This window comes from Mobula hypostoma, chromosome 1, assembly GCF_963921235.1.
Source record: "Mobula hypostoma chromosome 1, sMobHyp1.1, whole genome shotgun sequence".
NCBI classification, from domain to species: domain Eukaryota; kingdom Metazoa; phylum Chordata; class Chondrichthyes; order Myliobatiformes; family Myliobatidae; genus Mobula; species Mobula hypostoma.
The window spans coordinates 209994629-210015918 of record NC_086097.1 but is presented as its reverse complement, the minus strand read 5'-3'; the positions used below and the strand labels follow the sequence as shown (position 1 = coordinate 210015918).

The window sequence follows — 21290 nt, the reverse complement described above, 5'->3', positions numbered from 1 at the left end:
ATTGAAGATCAAAGCCCAAAGGACAATCAGATGCCTCAATGTTGAGGCCTGATGGCCAGTGGGGAAGTTGGTCCAATGGCTGTGAGTACTTCCACTTGAAGCTGAAGGGCCAGAGATACCTTATTCTGGGGTTAAGGTACTGCCTATGTGCACACACATATAGGTGGATGGGAAGGAGGTAAGGGGCTAGATTTGCTGTTGTTGCTTGCGTGGTCCTATGATTATGATGGGCATGTTACATTGGCACCAGAATCTGGCTTCCTCCAGCACATCTTTAGATTGGTTATTAATGCAAATAACACATTTCACTTCATGTTTTGATGTACGTGATGGATAAATGAATATGAACCAGAAAATTCTCTATTCTTATAAACACTGAAAAATTCCGGAAAGCACATACTTGTACTTTACTAGACCTGAACATCGATAATATTAAACAAAAATGAAAATCTGCTCACACAGTACTTGATTGCTATATGCATGGTTATCACTTGAAATTGCTCAAATTGATATCTGTTCATCACATAAAAGGAATAAACACTATTCATAAAGCAATTTTTATAGATCTGAATTGAAAGGCTCTGTAAAAGTAAAAATACAAAATCTCCAAAGTGCCACAGGTTAGTTTCCTGCACCATCATGCTTAAAACCTACTCATTTCAACTGATAAATGATTGTGAAATACTAGTTTGTATTAAAAAAAAGTCATAGCTTGATTTCTGCAGGATGGTAATGTAAGCAGGTTTAAGTCATGGTACAGTACCTCTTTTTCCTGCCAATGCAAATTGAATTGAATTGCCTCCAACTCCACAAAATGCATCAATGATAATATCACAGTGGAAACTCTCCGTGACACGTTTGGCAATGTGCTCGGCAATCTTCTCAGGAGTGACCGAAAACCAGCCTTCTACAAGACAAAGATGCAATTCTCACATAGCAAGTTGCTTGATAATGAGAATAAGATACCATTTAGACATTTCTCAGCTCCCCATTAGCACTGAAATCATTAACAGGACAAAAAATCTTATCTATAGATGAAGGATACATCACCCTCCCAAGAATATAGGAAAAGCTGATGAGCAAAAATAATGGTAATTGACTGCCAAGCTACTAACTCTGCCTTGGTAGAAATCTAGAAAACACTACATTCACCACAAAAAGATTACCCTCAAGATTTAAAATTCAGATAAATGAAAGAATTTCAAATGTATATGAAGTTGTATAGAATGGAGGCCAAGATAGAACATTGTGTCATAAACATAGTGACACCCATAACAATGCATACAAGTTTAAAGACCAGAAAGGCCAATACATTGAGGACAGCAAGAACAGAAAAAAAACCCAAAATACTCGATATGCTGCAAAGAGGAAATAAAAACATAATGCTGGAATATTGAGGAAGTCAACCAGTTTCTGTGGGCAAAGGAAAAGAATGACAAAGTTAGTAAAGTATATCAAAACTTGTGAAACTTAGATGTAACATTATTGCAGGAATAGTGCGAAATTTAGAGAAACAGAAGAGGGTGATAATAGGAAGATAATAAATGATATAAGGTACTGCAACATGTCAACAATGTCTAAAGGAGTTTTAAAGTAAGAATTGCAAAGATGTAACAAGTTTATTAGAAAAATGAGGTAATGCACCAATTAATTTTAAGCTTCATCGGAAAATGTAGATCAGAAGAGGAAAAGGGCAGCAGGAAGTTAAAGAGACAGGCAACAGGATGCTTGTTATCAAACCTGCAGGATGAATAGAGGTGAGTTTTGTCACTTTGTCACAATAATTTGGTAGTGATAACTATACAAATACTGTATACAAAATATTAAATTTCAAGGAAACACTGCAGATTCAGAAGATCAGAAATAAAGCAGAAAACATGGGAAATAATCAGCAGGTCAGGGATAGAGGAAAAAATTTACTGTTGCTGGCAAATGACCGACAATTTAGTTAAACTGGAAGAAGATTGTTACTCCAGAACTTTTAACAGCACCTGCCCAATGTAGATGACCAGTCATGTCATCTGCAAAAAGCAGGACAAATTCAATTTGATCAATTACAGTCCCATTAGACTACTCTGAATCATCTAAGTGATCAACGACACACAAAATGCTGGAGGAACTCAGCAGGCCAGGCAGCATCTGGAAAAAAAAGAGTACATTTGACGTTTCAGGCCAAAACCCTTCGGCAGGACTGGAGAAAAAAAAGCTAGGGAGTAGATTTAAAAGGTGGGGGGAGGGAACAGAGAAACACAAGATGATAGGTGAAACCTGGAGGGGGAAGAATGAAGCAAAGAGCAGTGAAGCTCATTGGTGAAAGAGACAAAAGACCATGGAAGAAAGAAAAGGGTGAGGAGCACCAGAGGGAAGCTATGGGCGTGCAAGGAGAAAAAGTGAGGGGGGGGGAAGGGATGGGAAATGGTGAAGGACGGGGAGTAGGGGGCATTACCAGAAGTTTGAAAATCAATGCTCATTCCATCGGGTTGGAGGATACCCAAAGAGAATACAAAATGTTGTTCTTCCAACCTAAGTGTGGCCTCATCATGACAGTGGAGGTGGCCATGGATAGACATATCAGAATGGGAGTAAGTAGTAAAATTAAAATGGGTGGCCACTGGGAGATCCCACTTGTTCTGGTGGATGGAGCACAGGCCCGAAACGTCAACTTCACTCTTTTCCTAGATGCTGCCTGGCCTGCTGAGTTCCTCCAGCACTGTGTGTGTGTGTTGCTTGGATTTCTGGCATCTGCATATTTTCTCTTGTTTGTGAAACAGATTTTCTCTTGTTTATGAACCGATCAAAGATGTTGTTGACCCTGCTATCTAGCAACATTTGGTCACCAATAACCTGTGACTGATTCTTCGCTCAAGCCCTCCAGAACAGCTCAGCTCCAGACCAGGTCACAATCTTAGCTAAAACTTAAGGTGAAAGAGATTGCTTTGACATCTAGGCAATACTTGACCATATGACACCAGGCTGATGGGAACTGTCCCTCACTGAGTGAAGCAAAAAGCAGAAAAGTAGAAAGCAGTGAATGATAAGGTGCTTGGAAGGCTTTCGAACATTTGTGGAGAGCGAAGCAGAAATAATGGTTGAGGTTGAATGGAAGTAAAATAATAGAAATATGTTATAAAAAGGGGGAAAATGACTGAAGTAGAAAGCTGAGCAACATAGACAAAATGCTCAAGGAACTCAGCAGGCCAAGCAGCATCTATGGAAAAGAGTAAACGCTTGACATTTCCAGCTGAGACTCTTCTTTTCCATAGGTATTGCCTGGTCTGCTGAGTTCCTCCAGCATTTTGTGTGTGTTGCTTGGATTTCCAGTATCTTCCGATATTCTCTTGTTTGTGAAAGAAAACTGGAATAGTTAGAACTCAAGAACTTTTCAAACCAACAATTCTTATTCAAAGAATGAATCAAAGGAAAACACAGTTCTGTGTGATTAAAAAAAAAGTTGAGGCAGGTGGAACAGGATCACGATGCATTTGGAGTGAAATAGGACTTCTTGTGACCATGGCTGGGCATTGGAGGGAGGCTGCAAGGGAAGTAGGAGTTGGAGTTGTCAAGGAACTAAAATTATTAAAAAATAAACAATTAAACTATTTTAATTCAGGAAATAAAATATGTTAAAAGTACTAGAGATTATAAGATGTACTTGGAAACAACCGGAGAGAAAAAAAAGGAAGCAGATCTGCCAGAGAAGAACTAGATTGTGAGAAGAAAGGCCGAGGCAGGTTGCAAAGAGCAGAGCAGTTTATGAAGTTGGAAACTATACAGGAAAGATCTTCAGTAGTGGGGAGAGGGGCAAGAGGTGAGGTGGGGGGAAGGCATAGACTAAAATTATAGCTTAATATTTAGTGGTAGGGACATAATTCGGCTCCCCCCCCCAACTCTCTGTAGGGACCAATCCCTCCATGATTCTCTTGTTCATTTGTCCCTCCCCATTAATCCCCTTCCTGGCATTTATCTCTGTGAGTGGAAGAAGTGCTACACATGCCCATTCACTCCTCCACTCAAGGAGAGACAACACTTCACCCGTAAATCTGTTGCAGTCACCTTCTGTATCCGGTGCTCTCGATTCAGCCTTTGCTACATTGGCGAGACGTGATGTAGTCTGGGGACCGCTTTGTTGGGCACCTTTGGGTCATCTGCAAAAAGCATGATTTCCCAGAGGCCAACCATTTTAATCCCAAACCCCATTCCCATTCCAACATGTCCTTTATTCCAACACTCTTCTACTGCAATGATGAGGACACTGTCAGGTTGGGGGAACAACACCTCATATTCTGTCTGGGTAGCCCCCAACCTGATGACATGAACATCGATTTCTCCAACTTTTTGGTAATTTTTCCTGCTCCTGCCTTCTTGCATCCCCCATTCTGGTTCTCTCTCTCCTCTTCCACTTGCCAATCACCTCCCCCTGGTGCTACCCCTCCTTCCCTTTCTCCCATGGTCAACTCTTTGCTCTCCCATCAAATTCCTTCTTCTCCAGCTCTTTACTTTATCCACCCATCACCTGCTTGCTTGTTAAATCCTCATCCACCTGGCCTTACCGCTTCATCTATCACCTTCTACCTTGTGTACTCCTCCCTCCCCCCACCCCACCTTCTTATTCTGGCTTCTTCCCCCTTCCTTTCCAGTCCTGGTGAAGTGTCTCCGCTCAAAATGTCGACTGTTTATTCACATCCATAGATGCTGACTGATTTGCGGAGTTCCTCCTGCATTTTGCACATGCTGCTCCACAAAGAATAGTTTGCCAAATAACAACAATGCCACTATTATCAACAGCTTTAATGAAATTAGGGTTGGACTTTGGCGCAGCGCTGTAAATTCAGAAGAGGATAAGTCAGTGAAAAAAGTAGAAAGATTTAGATAAGAAGCCTGTTGAATAACTCCATGGGAACAATAATTCTAAAACTGAAAGAATGAGCCTGGCAGGCAACTGGTAGTTCTGGCCAACAATTGTAGATTTGACAACTACAGATGAAGCCAAGATTAAGCAAAATTAATTGAAATAGTGATACAAGGGTATAAAACTTCAAGCACTGCCGAGAAATGATTGTCCAGTCTTAGAAATGGTATACTGAAGACAATGGAAAACAATCTGAGTAATGAATGAATGGCTATCCCAAAGGAATGCAAACAATATTCAAGAGAAGTCTTTGCCTACAGCAACCCTAATTTAGTCTGATACAATGCGGCACATTGAAAACATGGCAATCTAAATTATTATCTGGATGCACATAGGTACTGAGTTTGAACATGTGAGAAACAAGATTTAATAACTTAAGAATTCAGTTTCCAACCTTGGTCAAGTTTGACTCCTTCATCAAAACGAGAAAATAATCTGTAGCGTTGAGCCCAGTATTTGGCCAATTCTGGAACAGCTACTACGTCAGATGGAGCATGACAAAATTTCTTCTTCTTTCTTCTTTTTTTGTTTTTCTTAAGGTTCTTCAGCTTTTGCACTGTAAAAGATCTGCAATATGTTAACACTATTAACAGAAATCAGTTTATTTTTCAGCTCAAATGTCTAATAGCATGGGAAGGGGGTGCTATTAGATATTTCAACCAAACTACAAATGCATCAAAATGGGCCAATTACAGGAGAATGCTAACAATGGATGTGTACAAGCTCAATTGTAAGTAAATGGTGTCCAGAGATTTTAGCATATAAAATGTTGGTCAACAGACCAGTGCTTTACTGAATGAATGCTACATTAGTGGGAGTGTTAATTCCATTTTTGGAAGAAATATTAAATTAAGACCTTGTTTTTCTTCTCAAGTGGATCAGAATGATCCTGTGGCTTTACTTTGAAGAGCTAATGTCATCCTAGTTTTCCAACCTATATATATCCTCAAGTCAATATTGTAACCATAGATTATATGCCATAATCATACTGCCATTTGAGAGACCTGCTACAGGAAATAGTAAAGGCATCCGTTAGTCTTGCGAGACCATGGATCTGTGCCTGCAAAGTCTTCACTCTCCAGGGCGCAGGCCTGGGCAAGGTTGTATGGAAGGCCAGCAGTTGCCCATGCTGCAAGTCTTCCCTCTCCACGACACCAATGTTGTCCAAGGGAAGAGCATTAGGACCCATACAGCTTGGTACCAGTGTCGTCGCAGAGCAATGTGTGATTAAGTGCCTTGCTCAAGGATGCAACACGCTGCCTTGGCTGGGGCTCGAACTCACAACCTTTAGGTCACTAGTCCAAGGCCTTAACCACTTGGCCACATGCCCAAAATACTGCAGAAAATTTCCATACGTTACAAATGAACATAATTGAAAAGCAATTAAAACTGACTAAGAGGGACATGAAAAGAAGGAATATAAATGCAAGCCTCTCTTTTTCTGCGCTCACTGACTTGTGAATGATAGGCAGGAGCATCAAGAAAAATGTTGAAAAACTTAATAGGCAGTTTTTTTTTACACATATATTTAAAAATTATTCAGTAAAGTACCCTTTAGAATACTTAGCATTATGTATTGCATAAAGGATATGCTCATGCATTTAAATTAGAAGCTGAAGCAATCAATTAATGATGATTTTAAACTTACACTGAGGAACACCAATTGTCATTCTATTTTCGTAAATGGAATAAGCCTGGTATAGTTTGAATCAGCAACTCAAAAATAAATGTACCTTGATTCAGTTCTTCAGTTTGAAACGCACATTCATCAGTCTTCTCCGTTACATCAGGATCAGGTAAAAGAAAGTCTGGAATATCCAAAGGAACGAGCTGTCTATCAGAATAGAATTCAGAATTTTCAGCAGGAATAGAGGCCTCATCATCTTTTTCTATCAGCTCTTCTTTGTTGCCCTCATTGTAGATACTAAATTTTGAGGGCTTATGGATACAAGCTGGTCCATCATCCGCAGTTTCTTCAGTCTCATTTTCACTGTTGCTATTTTCACACACTGAGGTACAATTTTCAATGGAACTGTATGGTTGTTCCCTGCTACTATATTCCCTAGGACTGTGTGGCACAGAGGATGAAATGTCCAAATTAACAGAATCATTTGATGATTTGACTTGTTTTAGAAATCTTTGTACCTAAAAGACAAACAGCAAATAATCAACTAATATGAAGCTATTTAGAGTCAAAATATGAAGAATTAACTTATTTAGAGCTAATCTATGTGCAAAAGAACTCCAAATACCTCCAGTTAATTCATTATCAAAGTTTAATACATAATGGATACATCAGGTTTTGCTTTAATATACTTTAAAAGTCAAGACAGTGAGCTTTATTAAGTGTCTAAAAATACACAAAACATCCAAAAGTAACATAGGCAAAGGTGAGGGGATTGTCAAATGCTAAGCCTTCATTTGAACATTACTGATATGGAGCATAGGATCTAAGTTAGTTGTAATTCACTAATGCCAGGAAGGTGATTCAACCCATTAATCTGAGGTGTAACCATAAGCATTACCAGAGGTCCTAACCCTTCACATTACCTAGTACCATCATACATTATATTACCTTTTCTAAGGTCTTGCTCTTCTTATTCAGGACTTCTCCTTCACCAAAGAATATATGTTTCTTTCTGGAAATCACTGGTCTATGCATATCAAGATTCCTAAATTGCTCAATGTCCTTATGATAGAATGCGTGTCCATGAGTAAATTTTGAAATGCTGAATGCGAAGATCATAGAAAAAACAAAAGGCATTTACAAATATTAGTTCTTTTCAGCAGAAAAAGGAAATAGGCTTGTCATCAACATGTACCTTCCTTGACTTTCAATGAGATCATGACTGAACTTTTGCCTCAATTCCTGTATCACCAAACAATTTATAAAATGTTCACGAACTTCTCAATCTCCACTGCCCTGTTGATTACAGAATCCCACAGATATAGTACTTATGTGAAGAAACTTTTTGTGACTTGAATGGTCAATCCATATTTTGAGACTGACTCCTTACAGAATCCTCAGCCAGTGGAAATATCATAAATACATCTACTCTGTGGAACCCCCATAAGACTTTGACATTTCAACAAGAACACCTCTCAGCTCAAGAAATATTAAACCATTTCCTTATAAGTTCCTTCAGGAATGTTTTATATGTTTCTAGTCGCATGTTTTGTGCACAGTCTAAAATATGGCTGAATGAAATAATTGTTTTCAGATTCTGAATCAGGTTTATTACTCACAAACAAGAGAAAATCTGCAGATGCTGGAAATTCAAGCAATGCACACAAAATGCTGGAGGAACTCAGCAGGCCAAGCAGCATCTATGTAAAAAGAATACAGTCAACATTTCGGGCCGAGAGCCTTCATCAAATTTCAGCCCAAAACTTCAACTGTACTCTTTTCCATAGATGCTGCCTGGCCTGCAGAGTTCCTCCAGCATTTTGTGTGTTGCTCAAGTTTATTATGTTGTTTAGAGACATTACAGTACAAGACATAAAAATGACTATAAGTTACAAAATAGTTCAAAAGAAGAATAGTGTCACGGGTTCATAGACTGTTCAAAAATATGATGATGGAGGTGAAGAAGCTGCTCCATTCATAATATAATCTCATTTGTTACTTCTATTTACTTTTGATTCACAACACACTAGAGGAACTTCAGGCCAGAACGTTGACTGATCGTTTCCACGGCTGCTGCCCGACCTGCTGAGTTCCTCCAGCATGTTGTGAGTGTTACTTTGACCCCAGCATCTGCATATTTTGTATTTACTTTTGATTCAATTCTCAAGCTGATGAAATGAAAACTGACCAATAACCCAATGGTTAGCTTCTACTGCAGGGTACTTTTGAACCTACAGGAGTGGTCACCAACCAGTCGATCGTGATCCACCGGTGGATCTAAGAGACTTTTCCAATAGATCCCGAAAAAAAATTAAAAATAAATACACAAGTACATTATGCCTGATAAACCTTTTGATGCAAAAGCAAATTTTACCCGTACAGCGCATATGTGAGTCGTTTTTAACCCACACATAGTTGCTTTCCCTGGTTATTGTGTTTCTCTTTTTCCACTGCCCAGCATCGTGCATCACATGTGTGCTGACATCATGTGACTATTGCCACGGTCTGTCAAATTTCCATGGAGCGTGGGAGAGCTGTTTATCTTAAACATAAACAAACGGGCAAACTGTCCAATGGCGAAAGAAAACAACACGTGTGGGTAAAAGTGACTCACTTATGCATTCATGACTTAACTAAAATTTGATCAACTTTAATCGGTTTTGACTCTATTATGCTGCTATTTATGTTACATTGGTTATGCAAAAGTTTGATCAATTGTACTGCTCTTTCTTTCTTTCGAATTTTTTGCTTTTGATAGCGTGAATTCATGTTTAGCATTTCAGATAGTGTGCTAGTAATTAGCATTAATTTTAGTTTTTACTGAAAAGTTAGCGCCTCTCTCTCTCTTTTGATTTAGCTGTTGTATTTTTTCAATGTAGCTTGTGCTACATCAAAGTGACCAATTAGATTAGAAAAGAATACAGACTGTCGCAAACATCAATATAAGGCACTTGCTGGTGATATCCTGCAAGGTAGTTAGTTAGCATGGCAGAGGCTCCACGAAAGAAGGCAAAAATGTAGAAAATTCCATCCAGAATGGGAAGAGGAATTTCTGTTTACCTTGGTGAAAGACAAGTGTGTCTGTATTTTGTGCCACCAAACACAAGCACCGACTAAAAGAGGGAATCTGCAGCGGCACAACACCAACCACCAGAAACTTAAAGACGCCTACCCCCCAAAGAGCGCAATCCGTGTCAGGAAAGTCGAGGAGCTGAAATCGGGGTTGAAGGCCCAGCAAAACATGCTGCTCAAAATAAGGCTGCTATTGAAGCATCATTTCATATAAGTCACCTTTTGGCTAAACACAAGAAGCCTTTTACAGATGGCGATTTATTCAAGGAAGCAATGGCCATTACTGCAGAGACTGACTTTAAAAACAAAAACGACATTAAAACCGCAATACATAATATACCGCTTGGCCCTGCAACAGTGACAAGGAGGGTGGAGTCACTGTCAGAGGATGTGGATCGACAAGTCTTAAAGGACTTGTCACTCTATGAATATTTTTCACTACAGTTCGATGAATCCTTGGATGTAATGCAACCAGCTCAGCTTGTTGTATTTGTCAGAATGGCTTTCCAGGATTTTACAACAAAGGAGGACTTCCTCACTCTTTTGCACTTAAAGGAGAGAACGAGAGGTGAAGATATTTACAATAAGTTTAAAAAGTATGTCTGTAAAAATGACATCCCCATTCATAAACTGGTGGCAATTATGACTGATGGAGCCACAGCAATGCGCAGCGTGCGCGTTGGTTTTATAGCACTGTGCCGTAATGACCCTGATTTTCCCGACTTCCTGAATTACCACTGTGTGATTCATCAGCAGGCCTGGGCTGGGAAGGTCATGGACTTTTCGCAAAAGCGCTTCAGCACCACTTATTCAAGATATTATTGGATGAGCTCGATGCCGCTTACGGAGACATACTTCTTCATGCTGATGTTTGGTGGTTGAGTCGCGGCAAAGTGCTGCAACGATTTGTTGACTTGCTGCCTGAGATAAAGACTTTTCTGTCAACAAGAAACGAGGAGCACGAGGAGCTGTCAGATGATGCATGGCTACTGGATTTAGGGTTTCTGACAGATCTAATGGCTAAATTAAGTGCACTTAACAACGAGCTCGTGGGAAAAGACCGACACCTGCCCCATATGATAAGCGCAGTAAATGTGTTTAAGGCCAAGCTCAGTATTTGGATTTCAAATTTAAAGAACGGGAGGCTGACACACTTTCCCAACTTGGAGAAAACGTTACAGGCCATCAAGGGAAAAAATGCTTTTCACCCTGAGCAGTACTGTGCTTACCTAGACAAACTAGCAATAGAGTTCGATCGGCATTTTGGGGAGTTAAACGTCATGAAAGATATTGCTGCATTTATTTCAAACCCATTTCTGCCGATCGATATAGAACAGATAGCAGCCAAATTCCAGCAAGTATTTGGTCTGCCAAGTGATACTGAAAAGGAAATAATTGATTTGCAAAATGACATTGAGCTTAAAGCAAGAAAAAAGGACGGTGACTTTTGGGGGCTTGTCAGCAGGGAGAAGTTTCCTCATCTCACCACATGTACACTAAAGGCCAGTGCCTACTTCGGGTCAACTTATCTGTGTGAATTTGCAGTTTCACAGATGAAAATTATTAAATCTAAGTACAGGAGCTGTCTTACTATATGTTAGTGTTATTTTAGGTTTTATGTGTTATTTGGTATGATTTCGTAGGTTTTTTTGGGTCTGGGAACACTCAAAATTTTTTCTATATAAATTAATGGAAATTGCTTCTTTGGCATAAAGCATTTTGGCACAAAAGGTTTCATAGGAACGCTCTACCTTAGCAGGGGAAATACAGGACAGTTGGCAACCCTACACCTCACAGACTGTCTCAGACTGGCCGTCTGTAGTTATGAGCCAAATTTCAGGGAACTAGCAGAAAGTATTCAGCCCCAGTCATCACACTGAGTTCAATGGTCAATTTTTATTCATTTATTTTCCGTGTTGAAATAAAATGTATGAAACTTAGAATTAAAGGTATGAAGTATCGTAATATTCTTGAAGAAAGACAGCTGTGGCCTATTTGATATGCTAGTTACAGTGTTTTCTTGGTTGAATTAATTTGAAAGTTTGACAAAAGCATTTTGTGTAATTCAAATACAATTAGCCCAAATAAAAGGCCTCAAGTTGAAAGTACAATCTGAGCTGTTTTTTCTCTAAACGATTTAGTAGGTCAATCTTGCCTTTCACTAAAGCCGAGGTAGGGGATCTTAGGCTTAAAAAGGTTAGTGACCACTATCCTACAGTATTCTTACTTTTGGCTAGTATGGTGCTTGAAGCCAAGAGCCGAATAGGCATCTTCCACTGCCACAGTAGGATACTCTTCAGCATCAAATTCATGACTACAAAAAAAAAGCATTAAAATTAATAAAGTAATTAGTCAAAGAAGAAATAGACCTGCTAAATGATACACAGAAGAACATTTACTTTAATGTGTTCTCCAGGGCTTCTAATTTTTAAAAAGATTTAAAACAGAAATTTATAAAGTAAACTATAAAAATGGTTCCTTTACAAAAGGAGAATTTACTGTTCACAGAGTGAAATCATGCACATATTATAATGGTGAAATAGTATTTTCTTCAAATTTTCAATAATTTTCATTATCATCCACAGAATCTGAAAAATTACAAGTAGAAATATTTCTATGCAGAAAGGGCACTGGAATAGTTTTAAAAAACTCTTGCAAAGCCATGAAGGTCTAAAAGTTTTTTTTTAAAACTCTCTTGGGGAAAAAGAACAGAATTAATGTCACTGAAAGAAATTCAAGTTTTTATTTTTGTCTTTGAAACTTGTTGGAAATTTTCCCACCTTTCAATTAGTCTGGGGCTGTGATGCTACTTTTGGTAATATCAGAACCATAAAAAACAAGTATATTAGAATTTGAGAGTGCTTCTACATTTGACTAAAAATAATTGCAGAGATATCAACTTTTATGTGATACAAGTATTAACTACTTAATTACTTATTATCCTGTTGTGCATCCAATACTATAGCTCTTTCCATCTTACCAGTTTGTTTTCTCAACATGACCAGTTACATAGCATTTAATTTCAGTTTCTATCCTGTGTACAGTAATACTCTGAAAATCTGGCATATTTGGGACTTTAGTACCAGATTAACACAGTTTAAGAGTACTGTATGCAATTTCTATAAATACCTCAGCATTTTTTTTTATTGATTTTAAGCAATAAAATTATAACCTGCCTATTCAGCCAACTAAGTGACAAGGGTCTATGCAAGCTCCGGAGAGTTTAAAGGCAAATATTATCTGGTGGGCCAGATGCCATCTATTGGGATCTCTGAGTGTTCAAAAGGTGGACTAATATATTGCCTACACACTATATAAAAGTATGATGAAAATACAGCAAGGTTACAAAGAAACTTTGATTACTTACCTTTTTTTCACCCTTACTGGTTTGGGTTTTGGTGGATCATCCTCATCTTCACTGCTTTGATTCTTCCCCGCTGCAGTGCTGTTTTTTAATGTTTTGCTTAAAGTGTTAGGAGAATCTGCTAACATAATAAATCAGAAATTGTTAGGATGAATAATTTTCAACAGCCTTCAAAGGGTGTCCCAATAACTACAGCTTCCACCGGCAACTTCATAGTGAAACATACAAACCATATCCAAACACAATTTAAGCTTCCAGCTTTCAACCTTTCGACAAAAACTATTTTTAAAACCGTTTGTTTAGTAGCAAACTTTATTCCATTTTTAATTGTCATCCCGATACAGCAATAAACTAATGTAAGAAGTTACAGATAGCACTGCAAAAAATTTTTTAAAATACTGCACATCTAATCTAGTTTCTCTAAAATTAACCAATTTTTTGAACTAAGTTAGTGTATAGGACAATTGTAATGATGACTTTTTTTCCCTTTGTATTTAAAATGATTGTTCCCCTAAAAGCCAAACAATGTGATGTACCTCAACAACCTTCAAACAAGCCAGGGTAAAATGAGACCTACAACTATTCTGACACATCTCCTAAGCAAAATGTGCTCAAGAATATCTATTAAAAGAGTCTCTTCAGATATTTCATGAGACCATAAAACACAGGAGCAGAATTAGGCCATTCAGCCCATCGAGTCTGCTCCGCCATTCCATTATGACTGATCCAGGGTCCCACTCAACCACATACACCTACCTTCGCCATATCCTTTGATGGCCTGACTGACCAGAAAATCATCAACTTACACCTTATATATACTCACAGACTTGGCCTCCACTGCAGTCTGTGGCAGAGCATTCCACAGGTTTCTTACTCCCTGGCTTTAAAAAAAAATCTCCGTACCTCTGTTCTAAAAAGGTCACCCCTCAATTTTGAGCCTGTGACCTGGATAGCCCCACCATAGGAAACATCCCCTCCACATCCACCCTATCTAGTCCTTTCAACATTCAGCAGGTTTCAATGAGATCCCCCGCATTCTTCAAAATTCCTTCCAGTGCACGCCCAAAGCTGCTAAACACTCCTCATATGTTAATCGCTTCATCCTCGTGAACCTCCTCTGGACTCTCTCCAATGACAACACATCCTTTCTGATATAAAGGGCCAAGACTTGACAATACTCCAAGTGCAGCCTAACTACTGTCTTATAAAGCCTCAGCATTATCTCCTTGTTTTTATATTCTATTCCCCTTGAAATAAATGCCAACATTGCACTTGCCTTCTTTACCATAGACCCAACCTGTAAACTAACCTTGTGGGAGTCCCCTAAGCCGCTTTGCACCTCTGATGTTTGATCCTTCTCCCCATTTAGATAATAGTCCACAATATTGTTCCTTTTACCAAAATGCATTAACATACATTTCCCAACACTGTATTCCATCTTCCACTATTTTGCCCATTCTTCCAACTTCCAATTTGTCTAAGTCCTGCTGCAATCGCATTGCTTCCTCAGCACTACCTATCTTCATAGCATCTGCAACTTTGCGACACAGCCATTCTACTATCCAAATCATTGACAAACAACGTGAAAAGTAGTGGTCCCAATACTGACCCCCTGAGGAACACGACTAATCACTGGCAGCCAATCAGAAAAGGCCTTCTTTATTCCCACTCGCTGCCTCCTGTTGTCAGCCATTCTACTTTCCTGTAACGCCATTGTTAAGCAGCTTCATGTGTGGCACTTTTTCAAATGCCTTTTGAAAATCTAAGTAAATGACGTCCACTGCCTCTTTGTCCACCCTGCTTGTTACTTCCTCAAAGAACTCTAACGGATTTGTCAGGCAAGATTTCCCTTTACAGAAACCATGCTGACTTTGACTTACTTTATCATTAGTCCCCAAGTACCCCAAAATCACATCCTTAGTAATAGACTCCAATACTTTCCCAACCACTGAGATTTCTTTTCCCTTCCTCCCTTCTTAAAGAGTGGAATGCCATTTGCAATCTTCCAGTCCTCTGGGACCATGCCAGAATCAAGTGATTCTAAAAAGACCACGACCAAAGCATTCATTATCTCTTCAGCAACCTCTCTCAGGACTCTGGGATCTAGTCCATATGGTCCAGCTGACTTATCCACCTCAAGACCTTTCAGTTTGCCTAGTACTTTTTCCTTTGTAATAGCAATGGTAGTCACTCCTGCTTTAACACTCACAGACCTCTGGCATACTGTTCGTGTCTTCTGCGGTGAAGACTGATGCAAAGTACTTATTAAGTTCATCTGCCATTTCTTTGTCCCTCATCACTACCTCACCAGCATCATTTTCTAGTGGTCTAATATCAACTCGCACCTCCCTTTTACTCTTTATATAACTGAAAAATCTTTTTAATATCCTTTATATTATTGACTAGTCTACCCTTATATTTCATCTTTTCCCTTCTTTTTAGTTGCCTTTTGTTGGATTTTAAAAGCTTCCCAATCATCCAATTTCCCACTCACTTCTGCTTTTATACAGTTCTTAACTCCCCTTGTCAGCTACGGTTGCCTATGCCTGCCATTTGAGAACAACTTCTTCTGTGGGACATATGAACTAGTCCCAGAAACTTCAGCCACCTCTGCTCTGCCGTCATCCCTCCTCCAATCTACCTGGGCAAGCTCCTCTCTCTGGCTCTGTAATTCCCTTTATTCCATTGTGATACTTATACATGTGACTTGTGCTTCTCCCTCTCAAACTGCAGTATGAATTCAATCACATTTTTTTTATGATCACTGCCTCCTAAGGGTTCTTTTACATTAAGCTCCCTGATAAGATCTGGGTTATTACACAACACCCAATCTAAGATAGCCTTTTCCCCGAGAAGGCTCAACCACAAGACTCTCTAAAAAAAAACACCTCAGGAGGCATTTAACAAACTCCCTCTCTTGCGATCCGAAAAATGATATCATTTAACAATGAAGCGCAGGAATCAGTTGTATGGTTTTGCTATTTGCCAATAGCAAAACCGAAACAATTACTGGGCTCAAATGAGTCCAGACTGAGCTGGACTCCTTCATAACCTAGTAACGAGTGCAGAAGTCTTAGGCAGATGTAAAAACAATGCTGTAAAGCAAAGATGCTTTCGAAAAATAATGAAATGAGAAGTTCCTAAATACTAAACAATTCTAAAGAGCAGTAAAATAAATAAATAAAATCAATATCTGGTGTGACCACTGTTTGTCTTCAAAACTGCAACTATTACCTTAGATACACTGTCATGAAGTTTTATAAGAATATCAGCCGGTAGGTTGTTCTAAGATGTTCCAAGCATCTTGGAGAATTTACCACAGCATACTGCTGGCTTTGGCTATCTCACTTACTTCTGTCTCTCCAGGTAATCACAGCCAACCTTGAGGATATTGAGATCATGGCTCTGTGAAGGCCATACCATCTGTTGCAGAACTCCTTGTTCTTCTATTTACTGAAAATAGTTCATTGACCAAGGCTGTCTGTTTGAGGTCATTGTTCTGCTGCAGAATAAAGTTGGGACTGATCAGACAACTCCCTGATGGTATTTATCGTGTGACGGATAAGAATCCGCTTGTACTTTTCAGCATGGAAGATTTATTAATTGTAACCAGATCACCAACTTCATTTGCAGAAATGGAGCTCTGAACCTCTGCTGTGCTTCACTGTTGCTGCAGACATTTATCCATGTAGCACTTCTATGGACAAACTGCCTCCTGTTTGAGCCAAAATTTGCAAATTTTGACTCATCAGCCCAGAGCACTTGCTGCCATTGTTCAGCACCTCAATCCTTGTGTGCTTTTGTGCGTAGTAAGTCTCTTTGCTTCGGTTCTACTTGGGATGAATGGCTTTTTGGCAGCAACCGATCCACGAAGACCACTTCTGACCAGACTTCTCTGGACTGTAGGGGGTGTACTTGGGCTCCAATGGTTTCTGTGAATTCAGAGCTGATAGCAGAGCCGGACTTCTTCTGATTTAGAAGGGACATCAGTTTGATGTATCTCTCATCTGTTGCACTCATTTCCCAGGGCTGACTACTGCATTTCTTTGTGCTTCTCCAAAAGATCTTGGACAGCATATTTTCAAATCAAGTCTAATGTCATTTAACTACATACATGTATATAATGTACAGTATAATGCATATAGAAATGAGATAATGTTTCTTCGAATCAGAGTGTAAAGCACATAACACATGATAACTTATGAAGGCAAGGGTAAAATCTGCAGATGAATCACATATAAGTAACAAGCTAAAGTGCATTAATATGAAATATTGTAAGGTACAGAATAGATTAGCCAATGACACTTTGAATATGATGCGGGCGAGAGTTGAGAAGTTTGATGGCCTGAGAAAAAAACTGCTTCTCACTCTGGCCATTCTTGTTTTTAAAGCATCACAGTCTGGTGGTAAAAAGTCAAAGAGGAAGCTGGGTGAATGAGTGGGATCCTTAACAATACTGATGGCCCTGCATATAAATGTTCCCGATCTTCTTAGGAAATGGCGGCACTTCTTAACAACTTCCTGAAGCACACAATGATTTCTTTTGTCTTCCTCACGTTAAAGCTTAGGTTGTTCTTTTTACACCAATCTACCAGCTGCTTTATTTCCTCTCTATAATCCATCTCGTCATTGTTCTTGATAAGGCCGACCACTGTTGTGTCATCCGCAAGCTTGATGGCAAGGTTTGAGTTGGATCCTGCGACTGTCATGCATCAGCAGTGGGCACAGCAACGGGCTGAGCACACAGCGCTGGGGAATGCCAGTGTTCAGCATTATCAGATGAGTGAAGTTCTTGCTCACACGGACTGACTGTGGCCTTACTGTTAAGAAGTCCAGTATCCAATTGCAGAGGGAGGTATTGAGACCCAGAGAGGTGGGGGGGGGGGGTATGGGTGGTGTTGAACGCCAAACTATAAACAGCAGTCTGGCATACGAGTCCCCATTTTCCAGGAGGGACAGGACAGAGTAGAGAGCAGAGGCTATTGCACCATCAATGGATCGACTTGAGTGGTAAGTGAACTGGAAAGGGCCCAGTGTAGCCAGAAGAAACGCTTTAATGTGCTCTGTGATCAACTGCTCAAAGATGATATTCAATTTCGGCAGGTTACTGGCACCTTCTTTGGCATTGGAATAATGGTTGCCGCTTGAAAACTGAGAGAACAATGGATTGTTCCAGAGAGATGTTGAATGTATCCGTCAGCTGGGCTGCGCAGTCTTTCAGAACCCAACCTGGTGTATTATTGGGCCGCGCAGCTTTGCATGGGTTGACTCTGGCCAGGGTCTTCCTCGCCAGCACTTTGTTCTGTGCATTAAACCAGGCGCAGAAGACATTCAGCCTCTCAGGGAGTGAATCATCCTAGTCACTGACGTGCAGGGTAGACCTGCAGTCTATAATCCTCAGAATTTCCTGCTACATAAGACCATAAGACATAGGAGCAGAATTAGGCCATCCGGATCATTGATTCTGCTCCGCCATTCAATCACAGCTGATGCTTTTTTCTATCTCCTCCTCAACCCCAGTTCCCAGCCTTCTTCCCGTAGCCCTTGATGCCATGTCCAATCAAGAACCTATCAATCTCTGCCTTAAATACACCTAACAACCTGGCCTCCACAGCTGCATGTGGCAACAAATTCCAAAATTTACCACCTTTTGGCTTAAGAAATTTCTCCACATCTCTGTTTTGAAAGGGCGCCCTTCTATCCAGAGGTGGTGCCCTCTTGTCCTAGACTCTCCAACCGTGGGAGAGTGCCTTACCACATCTACTCTGTCTAGACCTTTCAACATTCAAAAGGTTTCAATGAGATCCCCCCATCCTTCAGAATTCCAGCGAGTACAGACCCAGAGCCAACATGTTCCTCATATGATAACCCTTTCATTCCTGGAATCATCCTTATGAACATCCACTGGACCCTCTCCAATGCCAGCACATCTTTTCTAAGATCAGAGGCTCAAAAATGTTCACAACACTCAAGGTGAGGCCTTACCAGTGCCTTTTAAAGCCTCAGCATCACACCCTTGCTCTTGTATTCTAGACCTCTCGAAATGAATGCTAACATTGCATTTGCTTTCCTCACCACCAACTCAACCTGTAAGTTAACCTTTAGGGTGTTCTGCATTCCTGGATTTTCTCCCCATTTAGAAAATATTCCGCACGGTTATTTCTATTATCAAAGTGCATGGCCATGCATTTTCCAACATTGTATTTCATTTGCCACTTTCTTGCCCATTCTCCTAATCTGTCTAAGTCCTTCTGCATCCTAACTGTTTCCTCAGCACTACCAGCCCCTCCACCAACCTTGCTATCATCTGCAAACTTGGAAACAAAGCCACCTATTCCATCATCTAAATCATTTATAAAAAGCATAAAAAGCAGTGGTCCCAACACCGACCCCTGTGGAACACCAGTAGTCACTGGCAGCCAACCAGAAAAGGATCCTTTTATTCCCACTCGCCGCCTCCTACCAATCAGCCAAAGCTCTAACCATGTTAATAAGTTTCCTGTAATACCATGGGCTCTTAACTTGGTAAGCAGCCTCATGTGTGGCACCTTGTCAAAGGCCTTCTGAAAGTCCAAATGTACAACATCCGCTGCATCCCCTTTATCTATCCTACTTGTAGTCTCCTAAAAGAATTCCAACAGGTTCATCAGGCAGGTTTTTCCCCTGAAGGAAACCACACTGACTTTGTACTATCTTGTCCCGTGTCACCAAGTACTCCATCACCTCATCCTTAACACTTGACTCCAACATCTTCCCAACCACTGAGATCAGGCTAACTGGTCTACAATTTCCTTTCTGCTGCCTTCCTCCTCTCTTAAGAGTGGAGTAACATCTGCAATTTTCAGGTTCTCTGGCACCATGCCAGAGTCCAATGATTTTTGAAAGATCATTTCTAATGCCAGTGTTGGCGCGTGGCCAAGTGGTTAAGGAGTTCGCCTAGTGACCTGAAGGTCGCTAGTTCGAGCCTTGGCTGAGGCAGCATGTTGTGTCCTTGAGCAAGGCACTTAACTACACATTGCTCTGCGACGACACCGGTGCCAAGCTGTATGGGTCCTAATGCCCTTCCTTTGGACAACATCAGTGGAAAAGAGAGGAGAGACTTGCAGCATGGGCAACAGCTGGTCTTCCATACAACCTTGCCCAGTCCTGCGCCCTGGAAATCTTCCAAGGTGCAAATCCATGGTCTCACGAGACTAACGGATGCCTATTTCTAATGCCACCACAATCTTTAATGCTACTTCTTTCAGAACCCTAGGGTGCAGTTCATCTGGTCCAGGTGACTTAGGTACCCTTGGGTCTCTCAGCTTTTTGAGCACCTTCTCTCTTGTAACAGTAACTGCATCCACTTCTCTTCCACTGCATACTACAACATCAGGCATACTGCCAGTGTCTTCCACAGTGAAGACTGTCGCAAAACACTCATTTAGTTCAGCAGCCATCTCCTTGTGCCGTTATTATTTCTCCTGCCTCATTTTCCAGTGGTCCTATATCTACTCTCATTTCTCTTTTATTTTTAACATACTTGAAAAAACTTTTGCTATCCACTTTGATATTATTTGCTAGCTTGATTTCATATTTCATCTTTTCCTTTCTACTGATTTTTTTTGTTACTCTCTGTAGGTTTTTAAAAACTTCCCAATCCTCTATTTTGCCACTAATTTTTGCTTTTTGTATGCTATTCCTTTTGCTTTTACATGCGCCTTGTGTCTCTGCTATCACAGAAGTAACTGTAAGTTCTCTGAGAATGATCCCATTTCGCCTTCCTGATGGAGCAGGAAAGCACAGTTCTTGCTTCCCTGTGAGCTGTCGTGTCTCCCGATCTAAAAGCAGCATCATGATCCCACAGCCTGGCATGGATCTCTGCAGTAAGCCAGAACTTCTGATTTCTGCTCACCCGGATGTGCTTTGTGATGGTAACATCCACAGTTCACTTCTCTATGTAGCTGGTCACAGAATCAACACATCCCTTGACGTAAATATGGTCGCCATAGGTAGCAGCCTCACTGAACGTTCTCCGGTTTTATTTATTAAAGCAATCCTGCAGTGCAGAGATTGCACCCTCAGACCAGGTTTTCACCACCTTTAGAACTGTCTTGACCCGTGTGATCACTGGTTTGTTTGCTGGAATTAACATTACAGGTAAGTGATCCGACAATCCAATGTGGGGTCGAGGGAGTGCTTTATAGGCACCTGATATTTTAGTGTAAACCAAGTCTAGTGTATTTTCACCTCTGATAGAAAATCAACATGCTGGTGGAATTTAGGCAGGACTATCTTTAGGTTTTCATGGTTAAAATCACCTGTGATAATGAAGATAC

The 21290-nt window shown here is 40.3% G+C and overlaps 1 protein-coding gene across 4 annotated transcripts in view; it reads right to left on the bottom strand.

The window, feature by feature from the left end:
- tgs1 (trimethylguanosine synthase 1) overlaps positions 1–21290 on the bottom strand; it is a 50453-nt gene that overhangs the window by 15904 nt on the left and 13259 nt on the right. For 3 of the 4 annotated variants that reach the window (XM_063063759.1, XM_063063776.1, XM_063063786.1), the window contains exons 5-10: positions 12976–13093; positions 11836–11922; positions 7485–7638; positions 6643–7054; positions 5304–5465; positions 764–907 (exon numbers count right to left, since the gene is read on the bottom strand). In XM_063063759.1, the coding sequence (XP_062919829.1) occupies positions 764–907; positions 5304–5465; positions 6643–7054; positions 7485–7638; positions 11836–11922; positions 12976–13093 (1077 nt within the window). The remainder of the gene's footprint in view (positions 1–763; positions 908–5303; positions 5466–6642; positions 7055–7484; positions 7639–11835; positions 11923–12975; positions 13094–21290) is intronic. The other variant, XM_063063767.1, reaches the window with a different exon arrangement.